General features: G+C 43.6%; 2 protein-coding genes across 2 annotated transcripts; one reads left to right on the top strand and one right to left on the bottom strand.

Moving 5' to 3' along the window:
- Nucleotides 1–10,910: 10,910 nt before the first annotated feature.
- On the bottom strand, nucleotides 10,911–12,413 carry MELLADRAFT_78533 (uncharacterized protein; the record flags this gene model as incomplete). The annotated part of the gene is made up of 6 exons (XM_007413003.1): nucleotides 10,911–11,104; nucleotides 11,168–11,628; nucleotides 11,699–11,816; nucleotides 11,880–12,114; nucleotides 12,194–12,233; nucleotides 12,326–12,413. Coding segments are annotated over 6 exons (1,134 nt in total), but the record flags the coding sequence as incomplete, so codon positions are not given.
- Nucleotides 12,414–18,584: 6,171 nt separating this feature from the next.
- On the top strand, nucleotides 18,585–19,366 carry MELLADRAFT_90021 (uncharacterized protein; the record flags this gene model as incomplete). Its single annotated transcript, XM_007413063.1, has 4 exons — nucleotides 18,585–18,707; nucleotides 18,763–18,915; nucleotides 19,010–19,110; nucleotides 19,162–19,366. 4 exons carry the CDS (start codon nucleotides 18,585–18,587, stop codon nucleotides 19,364–19,366), a joined length of 582 nt encoding a protein of 193 aa, XP_007413125.1.
- Between the last annotated feature and the right edge of the window lie 4,158 nt (nucleotides 19,367–23,524).

Raw genomic sequence — 23,524 nt, 5'->3', positions numbered from 1 at the left:
CTTGGGCGCTCGAATATTCATGAGTACTTGACCTCTCCGGGCAAGCATATAATATGCAGCTTAGGCCATGTTAAGACATTGGAAAAACATACAGTCATTTAAGAAAAGCTTGCTCAATTTTGAATTTTGCCCGCAAAACTCGAGCGAATTGGCGGGGAATTTGTCGCAAGCTTTTCTTAAATGACTGTACATATAGTGGCAAAGGAACGCTGCTATATCAAGGCCATCGATGCTCAGCATCTGGTCTGTAAGATTTTCATACTCACTTCTGGCACAGATGATCAATCTTAAACTCCAACCCAAGTTTCAACAAATGTTGTGAAACACAATGGCTCTCTTAGGGCCCGTTCGGTTGCCGTCAACCTCTCAGGTTGACCCAGCCAAATGTTCAGGCGTACGCTTCAAGGCAGTTTGAAGCGTACACCTGGGTGTTGTGCCGTTTGGTACACCCTTTTTCAAAAAGGGTGAAGCGTACGCCCCACAGGTCTACCAGCCAAAATGGTCAACCTGGCAGGTTGACCGTTTTGCTGCATTCTGGCAGGTTGACCTGCCTACTGCCATGAACTTGGCTTCAAAAAGAAAACTCTATCAAATTGTTTCGATTCATTTTTTTTCTTTTTATATTTAGCTTATTTTATTCACATAAATGATTATCTGCATTCACTCAAAGCAGAAAATAACAAACACATCATTGTTATGTTTTAAAAAACAGCTTGAAAATCTAAAATCAAAGCAACATGAATTGTGACTTTTAGGTCTAACTTAACTAAGTCCCCTCCCAGTGTCCGGGGGAAAAAACGCAACAAAACCCGGAGGCACAGAGGGGACTTACATGTTATAACACTGCTCTTGGTGACAAGGGAAATTCAGTTTTGGTGGTGAAAAAGGGTCCACAAATAAAACTTTTTTTGACAATTACGTATTTTCTTGTATTTCTCATATAATATGCGCCTGCTTCTTGCGCAACTTTTACTCCACTCAGATTTCGAATTTTTCCAGACGCAAAATTTTTCATTGTGCTCCAAACAAGCTCTTTTCAAATTTTGGAATTCTGAGTTGCTGCAAGGTTACAGTCAATGTTTGCGTATGTAAATCATCAAATCCAATTTAGAATGCATCAAAGATAGTAAAGCCTTTCAATCATTTCTAATGAGACACCAAGCATCAAAAATTATTAGCTTGCGATTAATTTTGATGAGCCAATTCCGAATTACAGAAAAGCAACTAATCAAAAGCAGATTGAATTAAAGGCTTTAAAGGTTTTTGATAATCTTTAGAGAGACGAATCATCTTGATTTCAAAGCAGCCAAACCGTTTGATATTTTTAGACAGATCATCCCAATTTAAAGCAGCTTATCAAATAACTGTTCAATCGAAGAGCATCTTTTCTGATAGAAGAATAATTGAACGGACTTTTGATTGAAAGCATTTCTTCTCAATCACTTGTGACAACTTTTGAAACTTCTGTGTTCAGATCAACGTGTTACAGGACACGTACTGATAGCCGCAGTCACAACTTTGGAACCTTGGAAAGAGCACTTTTTGAGCCCCAATGAAACTTTCTCTCTTGAAGGAGAAAGGGTCTTCCAAATTGGGGGAAAGCAGCGCAAGAAGCAGGCACTGATCATACTAGAAACACAAGGAATTTCACAATTGTACAAAATAGTTTTATTTGTGGACCCTTTTTCACCACCAAAACTTAATTTCCCTTGTCACCAAGAAAAGTGTTATAACATGTAAGTCCCCTCCGTGCCTCCGGGGTTTGTTGTGTTTTTCCCCCCGGACACTAGGAGGGGACTTAGTCAAGTCAGCTTTTAGGTTAATAACCGAGTGGGAGCTTTGAAGACAACTTGTTTACAGTATTTTGACTTCCAACACAGGCAGTTTAACACAATCTGTGTATGCTTTGAATCACTGAGATGAAATATCAATCAATATTGAATTGAGGTGAATGGGTGGAATGAAATATTGATCAATTTTTGATCGATGTTTTGAAAGACTTCAAAAAATAACCTCTTCATCCACTACTCTCAGGGGGAGGGATAGAAGGAGGAGTGCCAGCCATGGGCAGCTATGGCATTAGGTTTATATTCCATAAACCTCAGTGCAGTTATCCAAGAAGGATTAGCCTTCTTTGAGTTCTTTGTAACCAGCACAAGTAAAATATTATGTAAGGTACATGTAATCTACTGGGGGTGGTGTGGGGGTAGGCCCCGGGGAGGTAGGCCGCGGTGATAGGCGTCTATCTCCGGATCTAGCCTGCCTCTCCGGGGTGAGAACAAAGAACCCAAGAAGGGCTTCTCTTCCCTGGGATGGAGGGTGGGGGACAAAAGAATTTTCTACTGCAAAGCAGATGTAGAAGAAATTAGGAAGATGAGTTTGTGATGTGAGGTGAGAGAAATCTACGGCTGAGAGTGAAGAGAAGTAGGGAGGAAAAAGTTTTCCTTAAGAATTTAAGAATGAGGAGAAAACTTTTTCCTCCAGTTGCAACGTCCCAACTATTCTTCTCGGGGATTCTGGCGCCAAGTCTCAGACCTATGAATCTCTCTCTCCTCACGAGCTACCCGGCTGCCCCCCTATAATGGACTACAGATTACCGTCTCAGGCTTGGGGTACTCCATCAATTAAATTTAAACCCATGATCTTTGGGTTTCATGAGGGTCAAGTTTGGGCTACCAAACAGCCCAGTCTCTCAGTCAACCTGCAAGGTGGGCCTTGTCAACCTGCGCATGCGCAAGCATACGCTTGCCAGGCGTACGCCTGCAAGGTTGACGGCAACCAATTGGGCCTTTAAGGAATCAGTTGAAACTAATGATAACCTGCAACACACATTCTCTTAATTTACCTTCTATCAAACCTTATTGACCTTAGGCTTAAAGGCTACGGCTATTTAGACATTTTGAAAGGAAGACCACAACCCGTGTGAGGGTGGTACTTGAAGCCCTTGATCCAGAAAAGTGATGTGAATGTAATTATGCTCATGTAAAGCAACATAGTGTGCACTGTGTACATATCCAGAAAGCGGAGGGTATTGATCATACTATGAGTTGTTTGTAAGGCATATTGTTCCTTTGTACTCAAAATCGGAAACCAGTTCATGAAAAGTTATGGATTTGAATGAGCATGTACTCTTTTTCATTGCGATTACATTCTTGGTCACATTTTGCAGAAAAGATAGGTCAAATGTGTCAGATGAACGCTGTATCCAGTGCAAAATTCAATTCCTTGTAGAGCTTGCTTTTTGACTCTGATCACTACTAATAGTGGTACACAAACATCTCTACCCAATTGAAAACCCCATGGCAAAAACCCATGACCACCTGATTGGTTTTTGGGTTTTGTCCAACGGGTGTTTTCACTTGGGTCACCCTGAGATGTTTGAAAATGAAAACCCTCGCCCGTCCAATCCTCCCCAGCATGCCAAGATTCTTGTGCCAAAGGCAGCTCTTGTTCTCCCTTGATAGCATCCTCATATCTCAGATTTTGCTTCTTACCACAACCACCACTTCATCCATAGCCCCATCTTTCCTTCCAACCTTAGTGGCGACCTTACTGCTTGTGTCATTCATGGATTCCAAACATGACGACGACTTGGACAAAAACCTTGAACATCAAGAACAAATCATCACTTTTGCTTGCATGGTCCTGATGCTATCTACAATGAACCAGACTTACTTTATAAATGAACGGAAGCGAAAATTAGAAGACAAAGAAGCAACTATAGCAACTCTCTTGATGATACAAGTCAAGGCCCATAGCAAACAATATCTGCTTCCTCAATATCAGCGGCCTCGTTGTAGTTTAAAGGTGCAGACTTTTGAAGGATGCTTCAATGAGACTGATCACACTTGGCTAACGGTTGTAAGTACATACAAGAGATTTTCTTCCTCATGTCAAATTGTGATTTACTTTACTGACTTCATATATTCTCCAAACTGCCTTAGGCACATATGTCAAAGGCTGATTTTACCAAACTGCTCCACAAAATATGATCGAATCATATATTTTACAACTCCTACTGTCCTCAGGCACCACCCCAGTGGCAGTTACTGGTCGCATTAGCAAATTTAGGATTGGCAGGGAATGGAGGCTCTTGTCCTATCAAAGCCAAATTGTTCTCATTGGCAGGTGAGTAATAAAACTTGTGTATCATTACTATCCTTTGTACTGATGATTTGACTTATGAATAGAGGGCAGTGTTGCCAACCATACAAAAAGATGCATTTTTGCACTTCTGGAGTTGGAATCCAAATACGTTTGATGGCCCAATACGGACAAAAGAGCTGAAATTAAGAAACTATTGGCCAAACTTCATGGTTTCAGGAGTGTATTGGTTTCATAGATGGTACTTTAGTACCTTTAGCCTCAGCTCCAGCTAAGAACAAAGAAGATTACTACACTCAAAAGTCAATTTATGCATTGAATTCTCTGATCATCTGTGATGATCGACACATTAACTGATTGAAAGTACTTCAGTTCTACCAGGACATCTCCTCTTATTTTTCAGAAGGAGAGTACATCCTGGCGGACTCTGGCTATGCATCAAAGGAAAACATGTTGCCAGCGTTTAAACAAACACAATCTGGTGGCCTTTCACAAGCTCAAATGCATTTTAATAACTCAATATCCAAAATAAGAATTGCATCCGAACATTGTAATGGCATGTTACCGATGCAATTTGGGTCACTTCACGAGCTATGAGTAGACATTGACAACTCAAAGGAGGCTCAGTTTGCATGTGATTGGATATCAGCTTGTGTGGTAGTCCAAAACTTTATCATAGTGGATGGATCACCTATGGAAGGATTTGGAAAGAACCATGGCCTGGAAGCCATAGATGACACTCATGATTTAGATTTCAGGGTGGCCGATTTGGAATCTGTGGGGGTCCAACGACGTGATGCTCTGTTCACTAAATTTTGTGCTTCCAAAGGTTATTGATTTTTTTTATTTCACTTCATGTCTACCAAATTTTTTGGTCATACGCTTTCAATTTTTGAAATGAAATCAAATTTGTTTTGGCAAAACCAAGCGCACACATGAGAAAAACATATTCTTTTGAGAAACATTCTTATTTAAGACTCAAATTTTTATTTGGGCCTTTGTGATACCAAAGTTTTTGGTATCAAGTGTTTACTTTACGGAGAAAAGAAAACTTCAAATTGCATATAGTATTTGAAATCTAACAATCATTTGAAAATCAATTGCAAATCCCTCAAGGTTTGATTCAGATTTTTTTTGGACACTAAACATAACAAGATCAATAAATCAAACATAGACACTTTATTTGACCACTTGACCATCTGTAGTTCAATATAAGTAAAGACAATTAAGATACTTCAAATATTCCACATTCAACTACTGGGTTGTAATTGTGATTGAGAGGCCGATTGAGAGGGCTGAATATTGGGTAAATTTTGCAATGCCAATGCCTTGGCCTTTTCCGGGTCCATGTTTTTTTCAATCAGGTCCATGATCATCTTGGTATGTGTGATTCTGACTTTTACATTCATTTCTTCAATTGCTAGCCTTTGCTTAGCGGCTAAATCTGATGCTTGATTAGTGGTGATGATATTTGTCATTGCCAATTAGTGATATTTTCTTGAGTTTGGGCGGAGCGTTGTTCACTATCTTCCCTTTCTTTTTTGGTGGAGAGCCAATTAGCTATGCTGTTGAGGCCCAAAGGGTCTTGAGGTATCAAGTAGGGGTTCTCTTTATTGCTAGAATGACAACGCTTCTTGGAGATGTCCACAGTGGGTGAGACCGGAGGAGCAGGTCGCATCCAGTGGCCAAATACAGGGGTATTGGTAGTTTGAGTTGACGATAACAAGCCTTGCAAATCGGGATCAATTGTTTCCTCTCAAGTATAAGGTAATTTGCTTGATGTCTCCTCAGCTTGGCCCTGAAGGTCTCCTAGCAAGTCCCTTAAGGCCAAAGGGTGGGCTGACGGTTGGTCTCAGAAGACTTCCTCAAGTTCCTCGTACCACAGGCATTCACTTAGTATTCTCACTAGATCAAAGCATAACAAATGAGAAACATGAAATTGAATAAATAAGTAAATCAACATACATACCCTGAAGAGATCCACCACATGATTTCTTACTGCCTTGTTGCTTAGCCAATTTGAAAGCTAAGATGTCTTCCTTTGAGACGTTGAACTGGATGTTTTCACAAACAATGTCTTGATCTTCATTCCCCTCGCCAGTTGCAAATCGGATCGTGTTAGCATCTCGGAACCACCCTTCAATTTTTACAATCTATGTATATCAAAATGGTCAGTGATCTCTCCATCTCATGTCATAAAAACCAAGAAAAGCTTACTTTCTTTTCACATTGTCAACCAGATCTCATTACGTGCCCCTTGTTTACAAGATACTGGGCAACCCATTCACGGACTACAGTTTTTGCTTTGGTGCACCAATCATTGTAATTTTCAAACACACTGCACCACTCAACAACCAGATCAATTGCCATCACTATCTTGTGTGAACCAGCATTTCCGAGAAGACTTGATGTCTTTGTTGTCTTTGATTTCATCAATCTGAGTATCTTGAGTTTTGGGTTGAGTTTCGGTGTGAGATTCATTTTGAGTTTCACTTTGAGATCTGTGTGCTTCAGACTGATTTTGAGACACTTGAATAGGTTGAGATTCTTCAGTAGGTTTGCGAGCAGAAGGTTTTTGAGCTTTTTGAGAAGACTGAGAGGCAGCTGGATTTTGAGTTCGTCCTCAAGTCTTTTTAAGTGGTTCAGCCATTGAGGTGCTATTGGGATGAGATAAGAGTGGAGTTTTGAGTCAAAATTCAAGATGGGTAGCCTTGGGTCTTAGCTTGAACAAGCCCTCTCTGCGCAGCCACGTCCGCGCGCCTCACAGAGGGGCTTGGGACTAATTGTCAAATTCTGGCACGGAGACTTCAAGGATTAAGTCCTCTTAAGTCGTTTTTTGGCTTTCCCAGCGTTCCTCAATGATAAACACCAATTTCCCTTGCAGGCAACCTTTTTCAGCACGATGTTGTACACATCCTGGTATGCGCATATCTTAGATATCCTGGGTGATGTGGCCGAGAAAATGAGATGAAAATCTTTACAACAATGCCCCTTTTTGGCTTTCAAGTCGCTTTACGTTGTAAATACAGGCTGTACAGTGCAGGCCACCCCTTACAGGGCAGACATAAAGCTTGAAAAGGAACCTCAAGCGTTCACAAATGGAGGATTTTTCCGGGTCAATCAGTGGTGGAACACATGTACAAAATTATTCCGAAGAACTTTGCCTGAAAGACAAACTGTTGTTGATCAGTGAGGAACGCTGGAAAAGCCAAAAACCGACTTAAGAGGACTTAATCCTTGGAGTCTCTGTGCCAGAATTTGACAATTAGTCCCAAGCCCCTCTGTGAGGCGCGCGGACGTGGCCGCGCAGAGAGGGCTTGTTCAAGCTAACCTTAGGTCACTGATTTTTGCTCAAGTGAAAACACCCGTTGGACAAAACCCAAACACCAATTGGGTGGTCATGGGTTTGCCATGGGTTTTTCAATTGGGTAGAGATGTTTGTGTACCGCTAATGCAAAAGAGGCTTTCATGTCAACAACCCTACGAATTCAATCAGAGGGCTTCTTTGAGGTTCTTCCACTCTGTTGCATTACCCAGTTAAACACCCTGATACATAGAGTTTTGGGGTAATCCACTCATCCATCTTCCTGTCAAAGTGCTCTTGTTGTCATGCCTAGGCCTTCGCCCCGGCCCCGCAAATCTGGGGACTCTCCGGCTCCCGCCCCCGAGAGGTCGGGAGCCGGGATGAGTGTTGGGAAGAAACCAATGGCGGGGAGCTTGCGGGGGCGGGCTTCGGGGACGCTGGAGGGGCTAAAATGCGCTAAAAGTGAGGCCTGCACGGCTAAATCTGCGCTGCGCCCCCGGAATTGCGGGGAATCCCCGACTCCCGCACTTGCGAGGTCGGGAGCCGGGACCAGTTTTCGCAAATGTTTTCCACCGGGGAATTTCGGGGGCAGGCTTCGGCAGAGCCGAGAAGGGCCGGGGAGGGACCGGGGCGAAGGCCTAGTCATGCCTTTTCCAACAGGCAGCATTCAAAATCCCTCATCATGTTATTCCCAAATCTCACGGGCAAAGATGGAACCATGTAGACCTTGGATCAATTGATGACAGGACAGAGCAAAAGTTTTGGATGGCCAAGCCGGTCAACATCGCAAGGAAAGAAGGAATTCATTCAATGGTAGGGCTGAACTACTAGAAAAAAGTCATAGGAAAGTGTTTAAAAAGGAATATGTATTATCACACATGATTGATTTGGAGCTCATCATATCTTGATCTTTTTTGGGCATATCATGTCATGTAACATATGATGAAATATCTTACAAGTTCAATCAATTAATTCCATAACATATTCACAAAGCGTATTGAATCATTTTTTGTTGTCTTCCACAGTAATTCGTCGAGAAATCCAATGAATAAAATCAATGCTTAGCCAAAACACATCAAAGGTATCGCTGACAATTAATGTGAACTCATGAATTGGTCATCAAGAGAAATGTGTATGATCTATTTTACATACAATCCTCATGACGCCCCGAATAGGAAAACGCATGAAGGAGCTTTAGTTCATCTCCTCAATGTTTACTCGGCTCTTTCCCTTTTTGAAGATCGACTTCCACGGTCCTCCTTCGTAGATTTGCGTTTGCGTGAGCTGGTAAAATGTTAAGAAAATGACCAAATGTAAGTAACATCACAAGCTAAGCACGTCTTGATGACAAAATGAAGAAGCTTGATCGAACAGCTCACCTTCCCGAAGTCCCATGTTCGGCCCCCGCATCAGTGCCATCATCTCGCTCTCGTTCTTTGTCCTTATCGTGCTCTTTGTCTTTCATTTCATCCTTCCCCTTATCTTTATCACCATCTTTGTCTCTGTCTCTGTCTCTCTCCTTCTCTTTCTCCCGATCTCTTTCTCTCTCCTTATCCTTATCTCTGCCCCTCTCTCTCCCTTTCTCTTTGTCGCGGTCTTTATCGCGTTCATCTGAGGGTCCATCGCGAGCATCCTCCTTCTCATCTGTCTCCGTAGTACGCTTACTTCTGCGACTGCGCCTACTACCCCCCGAACCTCGGCCGCTCTTGTGATTCGAGCCCTCCTCCTTGTCCTTCTCACTCTTTTCTCGACTGCTACGATGATCTGATTCTTTTGATCGCGATCGTCCTCGATGATGATGGCGCGATTTGCGATGCAGTCCGGAAGTCGAATCTTTCTCGTCAGGCTCCTTATCACGAGATTTGCTTCTCGAGCGCTCTGAGTAATTTTCAGGGCGTTCACGTGGATCTTCTTCCAACTTTTCACGATCATTTCGGTTACCGTGTCGTCGACTAATAGGCAGAGACATTTTTCGTTCTTCATGTGGGCTCTCAGCGCTGCCACCGCCGTAATCAAGCCCTTCGTCTCCTCGTGCTCCGGCCGCGTCCTTGTCGAAATAGCCAACCGGCGTGACCCTTATCGGACGTGCTGGCGCCGGATTAGGTAAAGCAGCTTTCCGGGGTCCGGTAGGGACATTCGATGGCAGGGGCGAAATGGCTCTCGTAGATCGTTCAGGAGCTGCGAGTCACAGTCAAGAGAAGAATGACACGGTGAGTGTTTTATACAAGACCCACACACGAGTCATCGTCACGGAATCAGGAACAAACACTAGGACACACTCACATGGCTCAGCGGCTGGTACCGCATTCGGAGTCGAAACCGTGTCAGGAACACTATTGATCTGGGGGGGTGTCACAATGGGGGTAGTCACTGGCGGCACGGTGCTTGGAAGGGCTGCGCCTGGACCATTGCTCGATAGTACCCGACCGCGACCTCTGGCGGCAGCTGCTGCTAGAAACGCACTCGCCGGGGGGTTGCCGCGACCTCTACCACCGCGACCTCGTCCTCGGCCAGCGGCTAAAGGACTTTGTATGTTCATTGACGATCCTGGAGATCCGACCGGGGTCGAAACCAAACCAGCAGGAGTAGCAGCGGGACCAGGTACTGGACCAGGGGTAGGACCAGGACCAGGACCAGGAGCCGACGCCGACACCGACACCGACGATACCGAGGGTGGTGCCGATGCCGGTGCATGTGCCGATGTAGGTACAGCGGGCGATGTTATTGTGGGTGGCTGACTCATATTCGGTACGATTCCTGCGTTCATCGGTCCTGCAGTCACGCCAGACGACATTCCTTGGCTCATCGCCATGTTCATACCTGACCCTCCTCCCATCTGCTGTTGCATTTGTGAATTCATGTGCTGCATTTGTGGCATCTGCGGCATCTGCGGCATTTCCATCATTCCATTGAATTGGCCAGGATTCATATACATTTCTTGCTTAAAAGCGAAAGATCGTCTGCTATTAGTCTCACCTCATACAGGTCATCTCAACATAAGATGGGATCGATGGTCTGAATGACTTACATTCCCAAACATCGCAGCCAGATCCATCCCGGGCATAAAACCTGGACCAATTCCCATATTTTGCATATGCTGCATATGTCGCATCTGATCTTGCATCCTCTGCTGCTCATGATGATGATGCTGCTGCTCTCGTGGATCCATACCATCTGCGTAATGCCCAGGGGTTTCACCACCAGCCTCAGAAACTCCAGCTGGGTCCTGCTTTACACCTGCTAGCACGGGGGTGGATAAAAAGTATGTTGCCGTCCCATCACAAAAGTTAAGAGGTTCATACGGGGGAGCCAATCAAAAATTGATAATATTTCAAAATAAGGACAAGCTGATATACATAAAGAGGTGCCGAGGACTAAAGAAATGATAGGCTGACCTCTACTCGGTCCTTCATTATGCTGATTATTCATTCCAGCATTATGATGAGTACCATTCATGTGCCCGTTACCCATCATGCCTGGCATGCCTTGCATTCCCTGCATCCCAAATCCACCCATATCCATGCCTTGCATCATTGGGTTCATCACCATCATTTGTGGCATCGGCGGTGGTGGCATCGGCGGTCCATGATTGCCATTTGTTCCAGCATTGGGCCCCATAATCGTTTGCATCATGATGCCTTTGAGTTCAGACGGCAGCGTATCCCAAGCCTCTTGAATGTTCCCAGTCGCAAAAGCCTGAGAGTCAAAAACTATGAGTCATCTGTTAGGAACCAGAGATAAGATCAACAATATACTGACGGCGAAAGGATTGGCCGCCCAGGATTCGTCCGCCCGATGCCTTTTCTGTTTCATCACGTACCACCGCCATGTAGTTTCATCGAATCCATAGTTAAACCAGTCAGCGACATGCGCACCCGGTTTTTTCCATCCTTTCTCGCTTTCTGGAATTGCGTCGAAGTCAAAGTTCATCAATGTTGTACCGTCTTTGTCATCATAGCCTGTCAAGGGGACAGGCGCTTCGGAGTTGATTGGTGGTTGCTGATCTCCCAGAGAGGAATCGTGGGGCGGAGTCGCGGGTCTGGGAAAATTTTCAGGGGTAGGGAGTCGATTATGGGTAGGGAGCTCGTAAGGGTTACGGTATGAATTGTGACTTATAGATGGAGCAGGCTTTGCGGGTCCAGGAGTAGATGGTTCGGCTGGTTTTCCTTCGATGCGTTCGAGGATTTTGTATTCAGTGGTAGCGTTTGTGGAGTCTATTGCTGTCAAGGGTAAAAGGCATGTGAGAAATGACCAGGCGATGTGAAATCTTCCGCAAGAAAAATGTATCACCTCGAGGTTGTGCCGGTGATTCGCGGGGAATTTCAGGTCTTGACGTCGAAACCGAGGCCCTTGCATTTGGAGCACTGTGTAGATGTGTGCCGTCGCCTTCCAGAATGATGTGCAAATCCTGGTCGGATAACAAATCCAAGCGTTAACTATGTTCTATGTGGCACATAAAATATTGGCTTACGTCATCCGAGTCTTCCTCCTCTACCTCTTGGTCGTCATCCTCATCAGGTTCCTGGTTGACCTCTAGCTCCCCATTTGATTCTAGGTCGCTTGTAATGTCCTCTGTGGATTTAGCAGGGTTAAGAAAAGGATTTGGGACATTTTGCTCGATATCGGCAATCGGTGGCGGAAGAGGAGGAATACTCGTGGTTTCGACAGCGAGGGGCTTTTCCGATAGTTCAGGCGTAGCAGATATTCTGGTGGCAGAAAACACGTAATTTCAGGTTAGAGAGAATTCTGTTCTCGCACAAGAGAATTGACGTGTTGACTGCTGACCTGGAGACTGCTTCGAATGTAGATTTGAAAACTGGGGGTGCTTGAGAATTGGAGATCAAGGAAATTGGATGGAAAACGCATCGTCAGCCAAGAGACGTGCAGAAAGGTGAAAGTGGATCGGGTGAGACTTACGAGCGTCTGAACTGGATTGTGTTATACCGTTCTTTGGCTCAGTGGTGACTTCATCATCTCCATACAAAAAGGCCTCGTCTTCATCCATCCTTGAAAAAGGTTCCAACAGGCGTGTAACTACGCGCGACGGAGGAGGAAGGGTGAAAGCGAGGAGATATCAGATCGTCAAGATGATCGAGCGATGGATGTGGTGAGCAGGGGTGTTCACCTCCAGAAGCGAGATTAAGGTAAACTCGAAGTGTACCAAATTGGGTTTAAAGACCTGTGAGCTGTATGCGACTAAAATTTAGAAAACAGTACAGTCAACTCTCGATATAAGCAAGCCCCATGTATGCATATCGCGATGTAAGCAAGGGTTGCCGCGCGATTTTTTTTGGTATACGTGAGTGCTCCGCCAAAATCAAATTGCTTGATGCATAATGATTAAAGCATAAGATTGGCAAAAATATGCTCTTATCGCGAGATTTTCTCTGTGTATACAAGCATAAATCTCACAGGAGAGGAAAAATATGCTTTTATGGTGATCATTTGTGTGGTAAGTCCGACTGCTGGGCGGTACCATATTGACTCGGCGGGGCCGGGTTGGCTCTGCCCCGCTCAAAGCGGGGCTTATATTTGCGCGCCGGGGGCCCATTCTCACCATAAACGCATAATTCAAGCCAAAAAAGGGCAAAACTTGAATTATGCTTACTTCGTGATTATGCATCGCTCGATGTAAGCACAGCAAATCTGTCGACGGTCAATATGCTTACATCGAGAGTTGACTGTACAACAAAACTTCCTCGAGAGTAGGGCCGACCAGGACGCGCCCTGAAATGTAGGGATCGGGGCTAGGCGGGGCTAGGCTCATTTTGACGCCGAAAAGAGTAAATAGATGCAAACTTAACAAAGTCCCTCGCGCCAAAGGCCCGAGGCCGCTCAAGCCTCGGGCCTTTGGCACGAGGGACTTTGTTAAGTTTGAAATAGATGGCATATTTTGGCATAAATTTCTGATTCAAACGTATTCTTGAGGCTGAAGTATGCCTCAAAAGCTGGTGCAGGCAGTTCTCCTAGGTTTTCTTTTTTTCTCTCAGTAGTTATTTCATAAGACTTTGTACAAGTAGTTTTTAAGACTTATATGATGCCTTTGTATTTGAATAGTAGATGCTGATAGTGATGCTCTAGGTAGATATTCATGACTCTTTTAATGCACGAGAAAAACACCTTTCAGAGGTCGCACTAGTGGCACTGCAGACACACCAAGCATAGCATTTGCCATATGTGCTGGATTCGGTTGGTAACATTGATTCAAGCTCTAATTGTGAAGGACATCACATTGCACATCTTCTTGAGGGGTAGTTAGGTACTCAGTGACCTCATGCTCAATAGGGATCATTGTCCAGAGCTTGATGAAGTGTTGAGGTTGATTGAGGTTGAAAGTATCTTCTTGAGGTTCAACAATCTTGATGTCAGGATCACAAGACGGTGGAAACATTCTCACTTGAGTGGTGAAATATTTGACACTACACCAAATCATCAATAGACTGCTAAAATGAAAATGTAGAAAAATCTCACCAATATAGGAGAGGTCAGAAAATTTTGAGAGAATAATGGTTCAACCTTGTGTGTTGTCCACTCAATTTGCATATTTTGCATATTTTTGCCTTTGATTTTAAAGATCTCCCCAATCAAAATGATCATGGGGGATATCTGGTCAGAAACTCAAATTTATATCAAAACTAGCAAGATTTGGGCAAAAACCTCCAAGGTCTTATAATATGAGAATTTTTGTTCAATCACCTGGATACTTGCAATATATGAAAGTCGTGTAATGGGTCTACAATTTTCATTAAGGTGCAAAGGCATTTTAGTAATAATTGCTATATTTATATAGGGTTCCCGCTGTGTACAGGTATTGATATAACTCATTCATTCTTGGAGAGACACAACTGTTTTGTGCATCCAGACTGTAGAGCCAAAATGTGGTATTCAGAATGTCAAGACAATCCATGTCTTGGAGCGAAACTGATGATTTTATTGGTCTTGCAAGGTCACTGTCCCAAATGCCAGTTTTGGACCAAAATTGGGTTTCTGACATTTTCTGTATTGTGGTTTTAAAAATGGATTTTACCAAAACCAGCCCCCCATGTGAGGTTTGACTGTGCCTTTTTATGCTGTATTCCAATTTAGAATGTTGCCTATCCCACATAGGGGGCGGTCTGAAAGCTTTCTCCAAAATTAGCCAAGAAACATATATTTGAGGGAGAGACAAACCTTGACAGAGCTCCAAGGATCTTCACCACAATAAAATTGTTGGAACAATCACAAAGCTCAAGTTTCATTGTGTATGTTTGGTAGCTCATTCAAATGAGTCAAAGTAACCACCTCCACATTTCTTACAATAGTTCTTGAATTTGTCCATTGTTTCTCCTCCTCTTCATACTGTGTCTCACTCTTGGAAGATTATATCATTGACATACTACCACTGGGGAGCTTGAAGAGAGATACTTCTTTGAGTGTAGTCAAGAAGCAGCCAAGTGCTCTTTTGTTCCTTTGTATATTGATTCAAGTCTTGCACATCCTCTAGATTCTGAGTTATGTGCCAAGATGAGCTCAAGGTTCAAAGCAGAAAGTGTGAGCAGGATGCAAACTAAATTTGTAGCTGGTGAATCACCTTTTTTGCCCTATATGAGGGTTCACATTGTGGTTTCAATTCACCTGAATTTTAGACGGTCCAAGACTGCCCCCTTCCCATCCCACATTTGTATTATACAATCATAGTTTTTGTTTCCCGGGCTAAAAGGGGGTGGTCAACCCTCACAAGGGGGGGCTGATTTTAGTAAAATCCTTAGAGATATGAAAAATATGCAAGATGATTTGAATATACCACAGGCCTCAACCATTATTTTTTCATATTGCTTCGACCCTGTCCAGCTTCTCTATAATTTTCTATGTTTTCCCAATTTTCTAAACTCAGCGGTAAACTTGCATTTTGACATAGTGTGACTAGATTGACAGTTCCACAAGCAAGCAATTCCATGGTTGATGCTTTGACCACATAGACTTTGAGGTAAGGATCAAGGATAGCTGCAAATATATACACTGCTCTCTTCTGAGCAGCCTCTTGATATTGGACAATTTTTTCCATCATTGAGATGACCCTGAGGTGGGACATCCTCACTTCATCCTTTGGATGCCATGGTGGTGTCCTCAGTCCAAGCACATCTTGAAACACTCCGTGATGGTGTCTGAGGGGGATATCCAATGGAAGTCTTGCAGGAGACCGTGTCAGGATGTCTTGCCCTCTGCAAGAAAAGAGGACATCCTGAATGTATCCAAGTGTCCTTGTGGTGTATATAGAGAGTTCAGGTAACATGAAAGGTGTAGAGACAATGGAATTAATTGTATCAATGGTGTAATGATTGGATGTTCCAATTCAATGGTGGGCTTTGTATTTGAATGTATCTCCTTCTTGTATGCAATTGATTGTGACCAATTGTTGTAAAATGGATCATGATTTTAATGACTCAAGAATCCCTTGAGCATTCCTGATGCAATACTTTAGTTTTCTCATAATGAGTGGTGAAAATTGGATTGATCATGATGTCCAAGGTCATCTATTGAGTCTTTTATATTGTGTGGCTGAGAATCAGAATCTAGCTGAAGATTTACGTGTTCTAAGGTTGAAAGTTTATATGGGATTCCATTATCAAATCCCTGTATGAAACCTTGATAAAGATGATCAGTTGCAGAAAAGGGGTTGGGCAAAAAACTGACCAACCGGTTTTGCACCCTTGAGAATTAAAGCCAAAGATGGCCAAAATCAACTGGGTGCAGGTTTCACAAACCTGTTTCCGTGCTGGGTTACCCAAAGAGACCCAAAGTCAGTCTTTGGGTATGCTTTTTCTCCTCCAGCCCCACCAATAGCTCAGCTTGAAGAACTGGGGCAAGTTTTCACACCTTTCACAGATCTGTAAAAGGTGCAAAAAGGGCGTTTGCAAGGCTTGTGGCACCACAAATTGCTTTCCCTGTAAGAGCTTTTGAACGGTTAAAGTGGTGGCATGATCACAAAACCAATCATACCAGTCAACATTTTTGGAAAGCAAAAGATGGCTAAAAATGTTTTTTGGTTTTGTGTGGCTTTGATATTAATTTTGAGCCATCTCTTAAGTGTTCCCAAAAATTTGAACTGTGATTGAACAGGGTTTGGAAACTGGTTGGTTGGTTTTTTGCCCAACCCCTATTAGATCTCACTTGATGAGGCTGAACAGTCCATAATGCAAGGTATGTAATAAGAAATAAGAAAATCAAGCTTTCAATTAATTTGAGGATATAATTGTTTAAAGGACAGAAATTATATTGGAAGAGCTTGCAGGGTACAGGGAAATTGAAGATCCAAAAATTACTTCTGAATTTTGAGTGTTCACAGCACATGAGATGGTGAAACATGCTTTGAGAAAAGTACATAGCACATGAGAAGTTAAAACTACTAATAATCGGAAGCAATTCACATGTACATAGATCTATCTACTTGTATCTGTTTGAGTGAGAATATAGAATCTAGATACAGCAGTACAGATACACATCATAGAGTGTCAAATTCTATTTCAGAGTCTGTGAATTGATTTTTCAAAGCCTGGGTCCACTTTTGCAATGTGTCCTACCAGGCCTTACCACAAAAAAACTGTCAATTGTTTAATGTTTTTATAAGGGTTCTGAAAAATCAAATTGAACACAAAACTCATAAACACAATCCCAAAAGAATCCAGCCAGAAAACTCCATGAAACAAGGCTTAGATAAAGAATATCAAATATGTCAATGAAATACACAAATCACACATAAAGAAGAGATGGTGTTGGATACGAAAAAAATGGTTCCCCGTCGAATTCGTTACCGACTGACACTTGAGACGTTATCCGGTCCTGTTTGTACTGGATCCGTTGTTTTCGATTCCTAGGTTAAACCAATATCAGTTGACTGACTATGTGTCGGATACCATTGACTGATGAATTCATATCTGCCGTAATCCAATTCTGCTTCGATAAGCCATATAATACTGGTTCAATATGTCCAATGCGCACATTCAATGCACATTAAAGCTAAGTGACGAGGCGATGACCCTCAAAACAGTCATTTTTCGACGAGCGTCGTCCTAACTAACAAGCATCATCGGTTGTCGTCCAACAACGCTATTGATTAACCAGTTGAGCTTACGCCAGTTGCGCCGATTTTATGAACCAGTCTGCGCTATACGAATTTGCTTCCCACAATGCGGCCTATGTTGCAATTCCGATCCTGCCATTTTGTTTGATGCACAACATTTCGAAATTTCTATGAATGCCACTAAGTTCGCCCTCTGCTTGCTGTCAATTATGCCTCTAACGGCCAGTTGGGGCCAATATTGACCTGTGACCGTGCTCCGCCAAGCGCCTACCCCAACACGACAAATATCAATTACTCTATCCTGTGGTTCCTGTTGCTTTGTATATAAAGCCAAATGATGTCCGAATGTTTAGAAACACATCTCTCTTATCACTTCTAACTTCATACCTTCGTAGATTACCCCATTCGATTACTTCCCCCACTAACAAACAATTTACTACAAACACTTCTCAATATGGTTAATTCCAACACAAACTCTACGTCTCATCCAATCCGAGTGAACTATTTCGGTCAAGCCGGTGTTGAAGTTTGTCATTATCTATCCTCTTTGCGATGCAATACAAAGCTCACACATGTTTGTTCAGGCTGCTTCTCTCATCATCAATTCCAAAGGATTTGTTTCCTCGCATGCCGCAATTGCTACGTCTGGAATGAACGGCGGGACCCCATTTGCCAATCCTATTAGGCTTCTCTCCTATGGATCCAGTGCCAACGCTGTTCAGCCAAATCACGTGTATTCCATGACACTGGGAAAATGTAGTATTTTTCCCAAGTGAAAAATGATTGACCTGAAGGACAAAAAAAATTGAAAAAGGTGGAATTCTGCATTCATTCTGCATGTGCATTAACACTGCATTTTTCTGCATTGATGCTGCATTTTTTTTCATTAATGGTGCATTAATGGTGCATTTTTATGCATTAACATAGCATTTTTAATTATTTTTGACATTAATTCTAATCATTTTGCATAGCCGAAAAATACTACATCTGTGCAGTGTGACGTGCAAGCTTATTGGCACGAATGATGACCAAGACGATCATCTGCATTATGAAAACTCTACAAGAATCGATCTCGGCGACGTGGCGCGTTTTGGCGAAACGTTTGCGGAGGATCTCATGGATAAAACGGTCATGATTGCACTTGGCTATGTGACAGCACGAGATACCGTCAAAGATCCAATTTACAAGGGCAAATCGACCATCGTCATTACCCTTCAGTCCCAAGATTACAATCCCATAGTATGTCTTTTTGTCTTTAGCATTTCGTAGGCCATCCACTGATTGCTTCCTCCAGACCAAGATCCCCGTTACTTGGTACACGAAACATCATATACCGCCCGTTCGCAATATGGAAAAAGCTCAAAATATCTGTCAAGTGGGCCGCGAAGTACAGTTAGTCGGCATCATCAAAGACTATGACGGAGTCAACTACATGTGGGAAACTGAGGTACATTACTGCATCCTATTATTCTACACTAACTATCGGGACTGAGGCATTCTATGTGACTCCTCTTTTCTGCGTATTCTTCATGTCATTACAGGTCACTGCCATTAGCAGATGCCAAGGCGATGCCCCGAGTCTTGCAACTAAAGTCGTTACGAAACCTGGCACACCCAGCGGCGGACAAGTGCCACTGACATTGTAAGACATTCTTCGGTTCGATATATACACCGTTACTGACTTCCATTCCAGGAGACGCAACAGAGCGAGCAATGCCGCAAGTACATCGGCGTCCACTCTTGACGCCGGTCCTAGCAGTACTCCAACCGAGCCTCTCAGTCAAGCAGATAACGTCGACACTGCCAACGAAACTGAGAAAGACAAAACTGAGAAAGACGAAAACAATCTGCCCAGCGACAGCATTGTCAATTCCTCACCACTCAAACGTCAAAGATGAGCTAGCGGCGTTTCTTCTATTTCAAACTTTTCTTCATGATGTCCGATTCACTCTCTTTATCTTATCAATTCATACTCGCTTTCCTTCTTCCACAATGCCGTTGTAATGATTCTTATTGTTGTATGGCACACTCTGTTTTCTACTCTACCGCTTATCTGTCTTCATCTTTTTGCCAGATTGCAGCTTCATTGTCCGAAGTTGTGTATTGTGTACTTGCTATGGAGCCTATTCTCCAAATACAAATTAACAACTGAATTGATGCTTAGAGGTTGACGCGGCGAGATTACGGTCTGCATTCGCTTTTTATAACTGAATTGAAACCAATGCCAATTACTAGAACTTCTATTAAGAAACATTTCATTGATTGCTGTTATTCTTCGCAGCCAAGAGGGACACCATTGTCATGCCCTGATAATGTTTATAACATGTCAAGCCCCGAATAACCCCAGTGCAGGGCTTTGAGGACCGGGCCTACGCTTCTGAAATTTGCAGCGATGCCATCTTCATGGTATACTCTCACCACTTCGTCACTTTGGTAAAGAGGACTCATTCTTACTTTTAACCCACTGTGTCCCTCTTGAACGACACCATGCCTCAACTTGCGGTACGGGCTCAGTGGGAGAATAATGAGAACTCGATCCAGTTGCGTTTCCGCAACGAAATTCCACATAATCTCGGCGTATGTTCCAATGTCTGCTCGACATGCGATGCACTTCACTGGATTCAGGAGAGAACAAGAGATACACGGAATTCAGGTGCTTCAACATATCCAACGTGTTGCCAAAGTGGCCAGGTCTTATTGCCGGAGCATTACTTCGATTTTCCTCCAGTTCCTCAATTTTTACAAGATCTCTATACAGGGAACGATCATCGTAAGCAATGCCGACGCAAGGATTCAGGTGTGAAGGAGGCCTAAACGCTAAATAAAACCTCTCATAGGCAGCAAAAACTTCCTCAACAATATACGCGCATACAACAACTGCTTATTGTTCACCTCACTGGGGGCCGACGTTAAACACAAAGTTGACGGTCCCCACAGAATCCGATGCTTCAAGATCCAAGGTGCCTTATATCATGACATGGGACTATTGCTCCCGAGGCCGAGAAAAGACCCGATGTTCGCTCAAATTTATGTCATGAGCAATGTGATCGAGAATGAAGCGTCGCACCGCAAGGCTATGTCGAGATCAAAAGAAGTTCAAGAAGATATTATCAATGAAATTTCAGCATTCCTTTATGAATTCAACCCTTATGCGACACAGTTCAAAATGTCGCGACAAATCCTTGAAGAGTCCCAGACGAAATCGATCTCTTTAATGCTCAAATCGGTTGCGCCCACAGCCATTGGTTCTGAAGGCCACGTCATTAGAACGTACTGTCAACCCGCTGCTACGGAAGTCGCGATGATTGTTGCAGACGGCAGCGCCGTTGGCGAAAGAGATAGAGAACTTATTCTCCATAGCACGGATGGTCAATGGGAGAGGATCTCTGAAAGACACACTGGGTATCTCCCACTTCGATATCCAGTGTTGTTTCCCTGGGGTCAAGTGGGATATGATGAGTACTACAGAGTACCGGCGCCAGATAGTGAGTTCAATGACCACTAATTTCAAGAGCTGAAACAACTGACGTTAACTGCAATGTAGACAACGGCCCGCATGTTACGTCTCTCCAGTGGTTCGCCTATCTCTTATTTCAACAACGAGACGAATTTTCACCGATTTTATCATCAAAAATGCTCTTGCAAGAGTTTGCCATTGACCTCTATGCCTGTGTTGAGAACCAAAGGCTCAACTGGTTTTGCTTAAATCAAGACGTGTTGTATGCGGAACTCTACTCTGGTGCGAAAGAATCACTAGGACAAAACGATTTCAAAATCGGCAGACGAGTCATACTGCCCGTTAGCCATATTGGAGGTGCAAGGCATATGCAACAACTATACCACGACGCAATGTCGTTAGTCCGGCACTTCGGACAACCGTCATACTTCATTACCATGACAGCAAATGACCACTGGCCCGAGATTCAAACATCCTTATCTCCAGGCCAAAAGGCAATGGATCGCCCCGACATAATGACTCGAGTTTTTCAAATGAAAATGAAGGCTATGATGAAGGATATTACAAAACACGGGCGACTCGGCGATTGTGTATTGCATGTGAGAACTATTGAGTTCCAAAACAGGGGGCGTCCACATGTCCATTTTATTCCGATTATGAAACCATCGACGTGTCCTCAAACCCCCGACGCCGTAGATTTGGTTGTTCGTGCTGAAATTCCCGACCGCGCGACTGAACCTGATCTCTGGACAATCGTAACAACTTCGATGTTGCACGGACCATGCAAAGAAGGATGCAGTTGCTGGCGCAACAACAAGTGTCGATTTGATTTCCCAAAAGACTACGCCGAGGAGACAACGATGACGGACGATTCATACCCCATGTATCGTCGCAGGGACAATGGTCGCTTTTTTACCAAAGGCGGCTATACGTATACGAACAAGGATGTAGTGCCATTCAATCCTTATCTACTGTTGAAATATAACTGCCACATTAATGTGGAAGTAGCGTCAAGCATGCAAGCATTAAAATACTTATATAAATACATAACAAAAGGCCATGATCGTGCGGCACTATCTATTACCGCCAAAAACGAAATAGATACCTATGTTGATGGCAGGACCCTGACGGCTACCGAAGGTGAGTCAAGATGAGACTACCTGCCAGGAATGGACGCTGACGAAAAGTTTTCCAGCCTGCTGGCGTTTGTATGAGTTCTGGATGTCGTTGCAATTTCCAGCAGTTCAAAAATTGTCGGTACATATGCCGCGAGAGAATACGGTATACTTTAAAAATAGATGGTCACTGAAGAATCAACTCGAGTCAGGGAAAGCTGTGAGGACAACGTTAACTGAATTCTTTTCTCTGTGCAGAAAGGATACAAAGTATAACGATGGCAAGGATAGTGTTACCTCTCTGACTTATCCCGAAGTTGTGTATCACTTCTCATGGAATAAAGATCAAAAACGTTGGAAAAGTTGGGTGCAACGGTCACAGACAATTCCGCGTGTATTCTTTGCCAGTTTAACGCAGGGAGAGTGCTATTTTTTGCGCTTGCTGCTCATGCATGTCAAAGGACCGACGTCGTTCGAGGATTTAAGAACATTTGAAGATACGGCACATCCGACTTTCAACGCCGCCGCTGTAGCCCGTGGGCTGTTGCTTAATGATGATCACTACATCGCCGCTATGGACAAATGCGCACGGGTTCACAGTGCTTATCAGTTGCGAGCGATGTTTGCAATCATATTGAAATACGGTCCGCCATCTGATCCACAAGGCATTTGGAACCGGTTCGAAATCTATCTCTGCGACGACTGCAAGTATATGATGTTGCAATACAACCCTGAACAAATACCAACAGAAGAAATGATATCGGCATTAGGACTCTGTCGAATGTCAACTGCGCTAGAGGAAGTGAACATGACTCTTCTTAGCGCGGGGTTACCTCAACCAGATGTGAACATCTTGCGAGAATATTCGGCTCTCATTACTTTAGACGACGAAGACGAAGTGACAGGCGAAGAAAGCATAGTCATCTTAGAAGAGTCGTTGGAATTGATGAACGATGACCAGCTAAAAATTTTCCGAGTCATCAAGGAAGGAATTATTGCGGCACGTGGAGGACTTCACTTTCTTGATGGTCCGGGGGGAACCGGCAAAACGTTCCTCCTTAATGCAATTTTGCACTATTGCAACGCACTCAATCATGAGGTGATCGCCGTAGCATCTTCGGGAATAGCAGTGTTGATTCTTTTGAAAGGCACCACAGCGCATTCTGGATTCAAGATACCAATCAATGCGGACGAGGCTTCGGAATGCAACCTTTCGGGACGAGACAATCTGAGTGATAAAATGAGATCGTCATCTTTGATAGTATGGGATGAGATCTCCATGCAGAACAAAGAGGACATTCATTGTGTTGATCGGTCGCTCCGCGAATTAAGGCAAATTGATGCTCCGTTTGGTGGGGCAATGGTGCTTTTCGCGGGGGACTTCAGGCAGACACTGCCGGTCATACCGAGGGCTTCAATTGCAGCTCAAGCCGAGGCATCGCTCAGGCGATCTTATTTATGGCGGAGCCTCCGGCGTCACAAAT

This window comes from Melampsora larici-populina (assembly GCF_000204055.1).
Source record: "Melampsora larici-populina 98AG31 unplaced genomic scaffold MELLAscaffold_34, whole genome shotgun sequence".
Taxonomy (NCBI): domain Eukaryota; kingdom Fungi; phylum Basidiomycota; class Pucciniomycetes; order Pucciniales; family Melampsoraceae; genus Melampsora; species Melampsora laricis-populina.
Note: the sequence above shows the minus strand (reverse complement) of the source record. Positions and strands in the feature narration are given on the sequence as shown.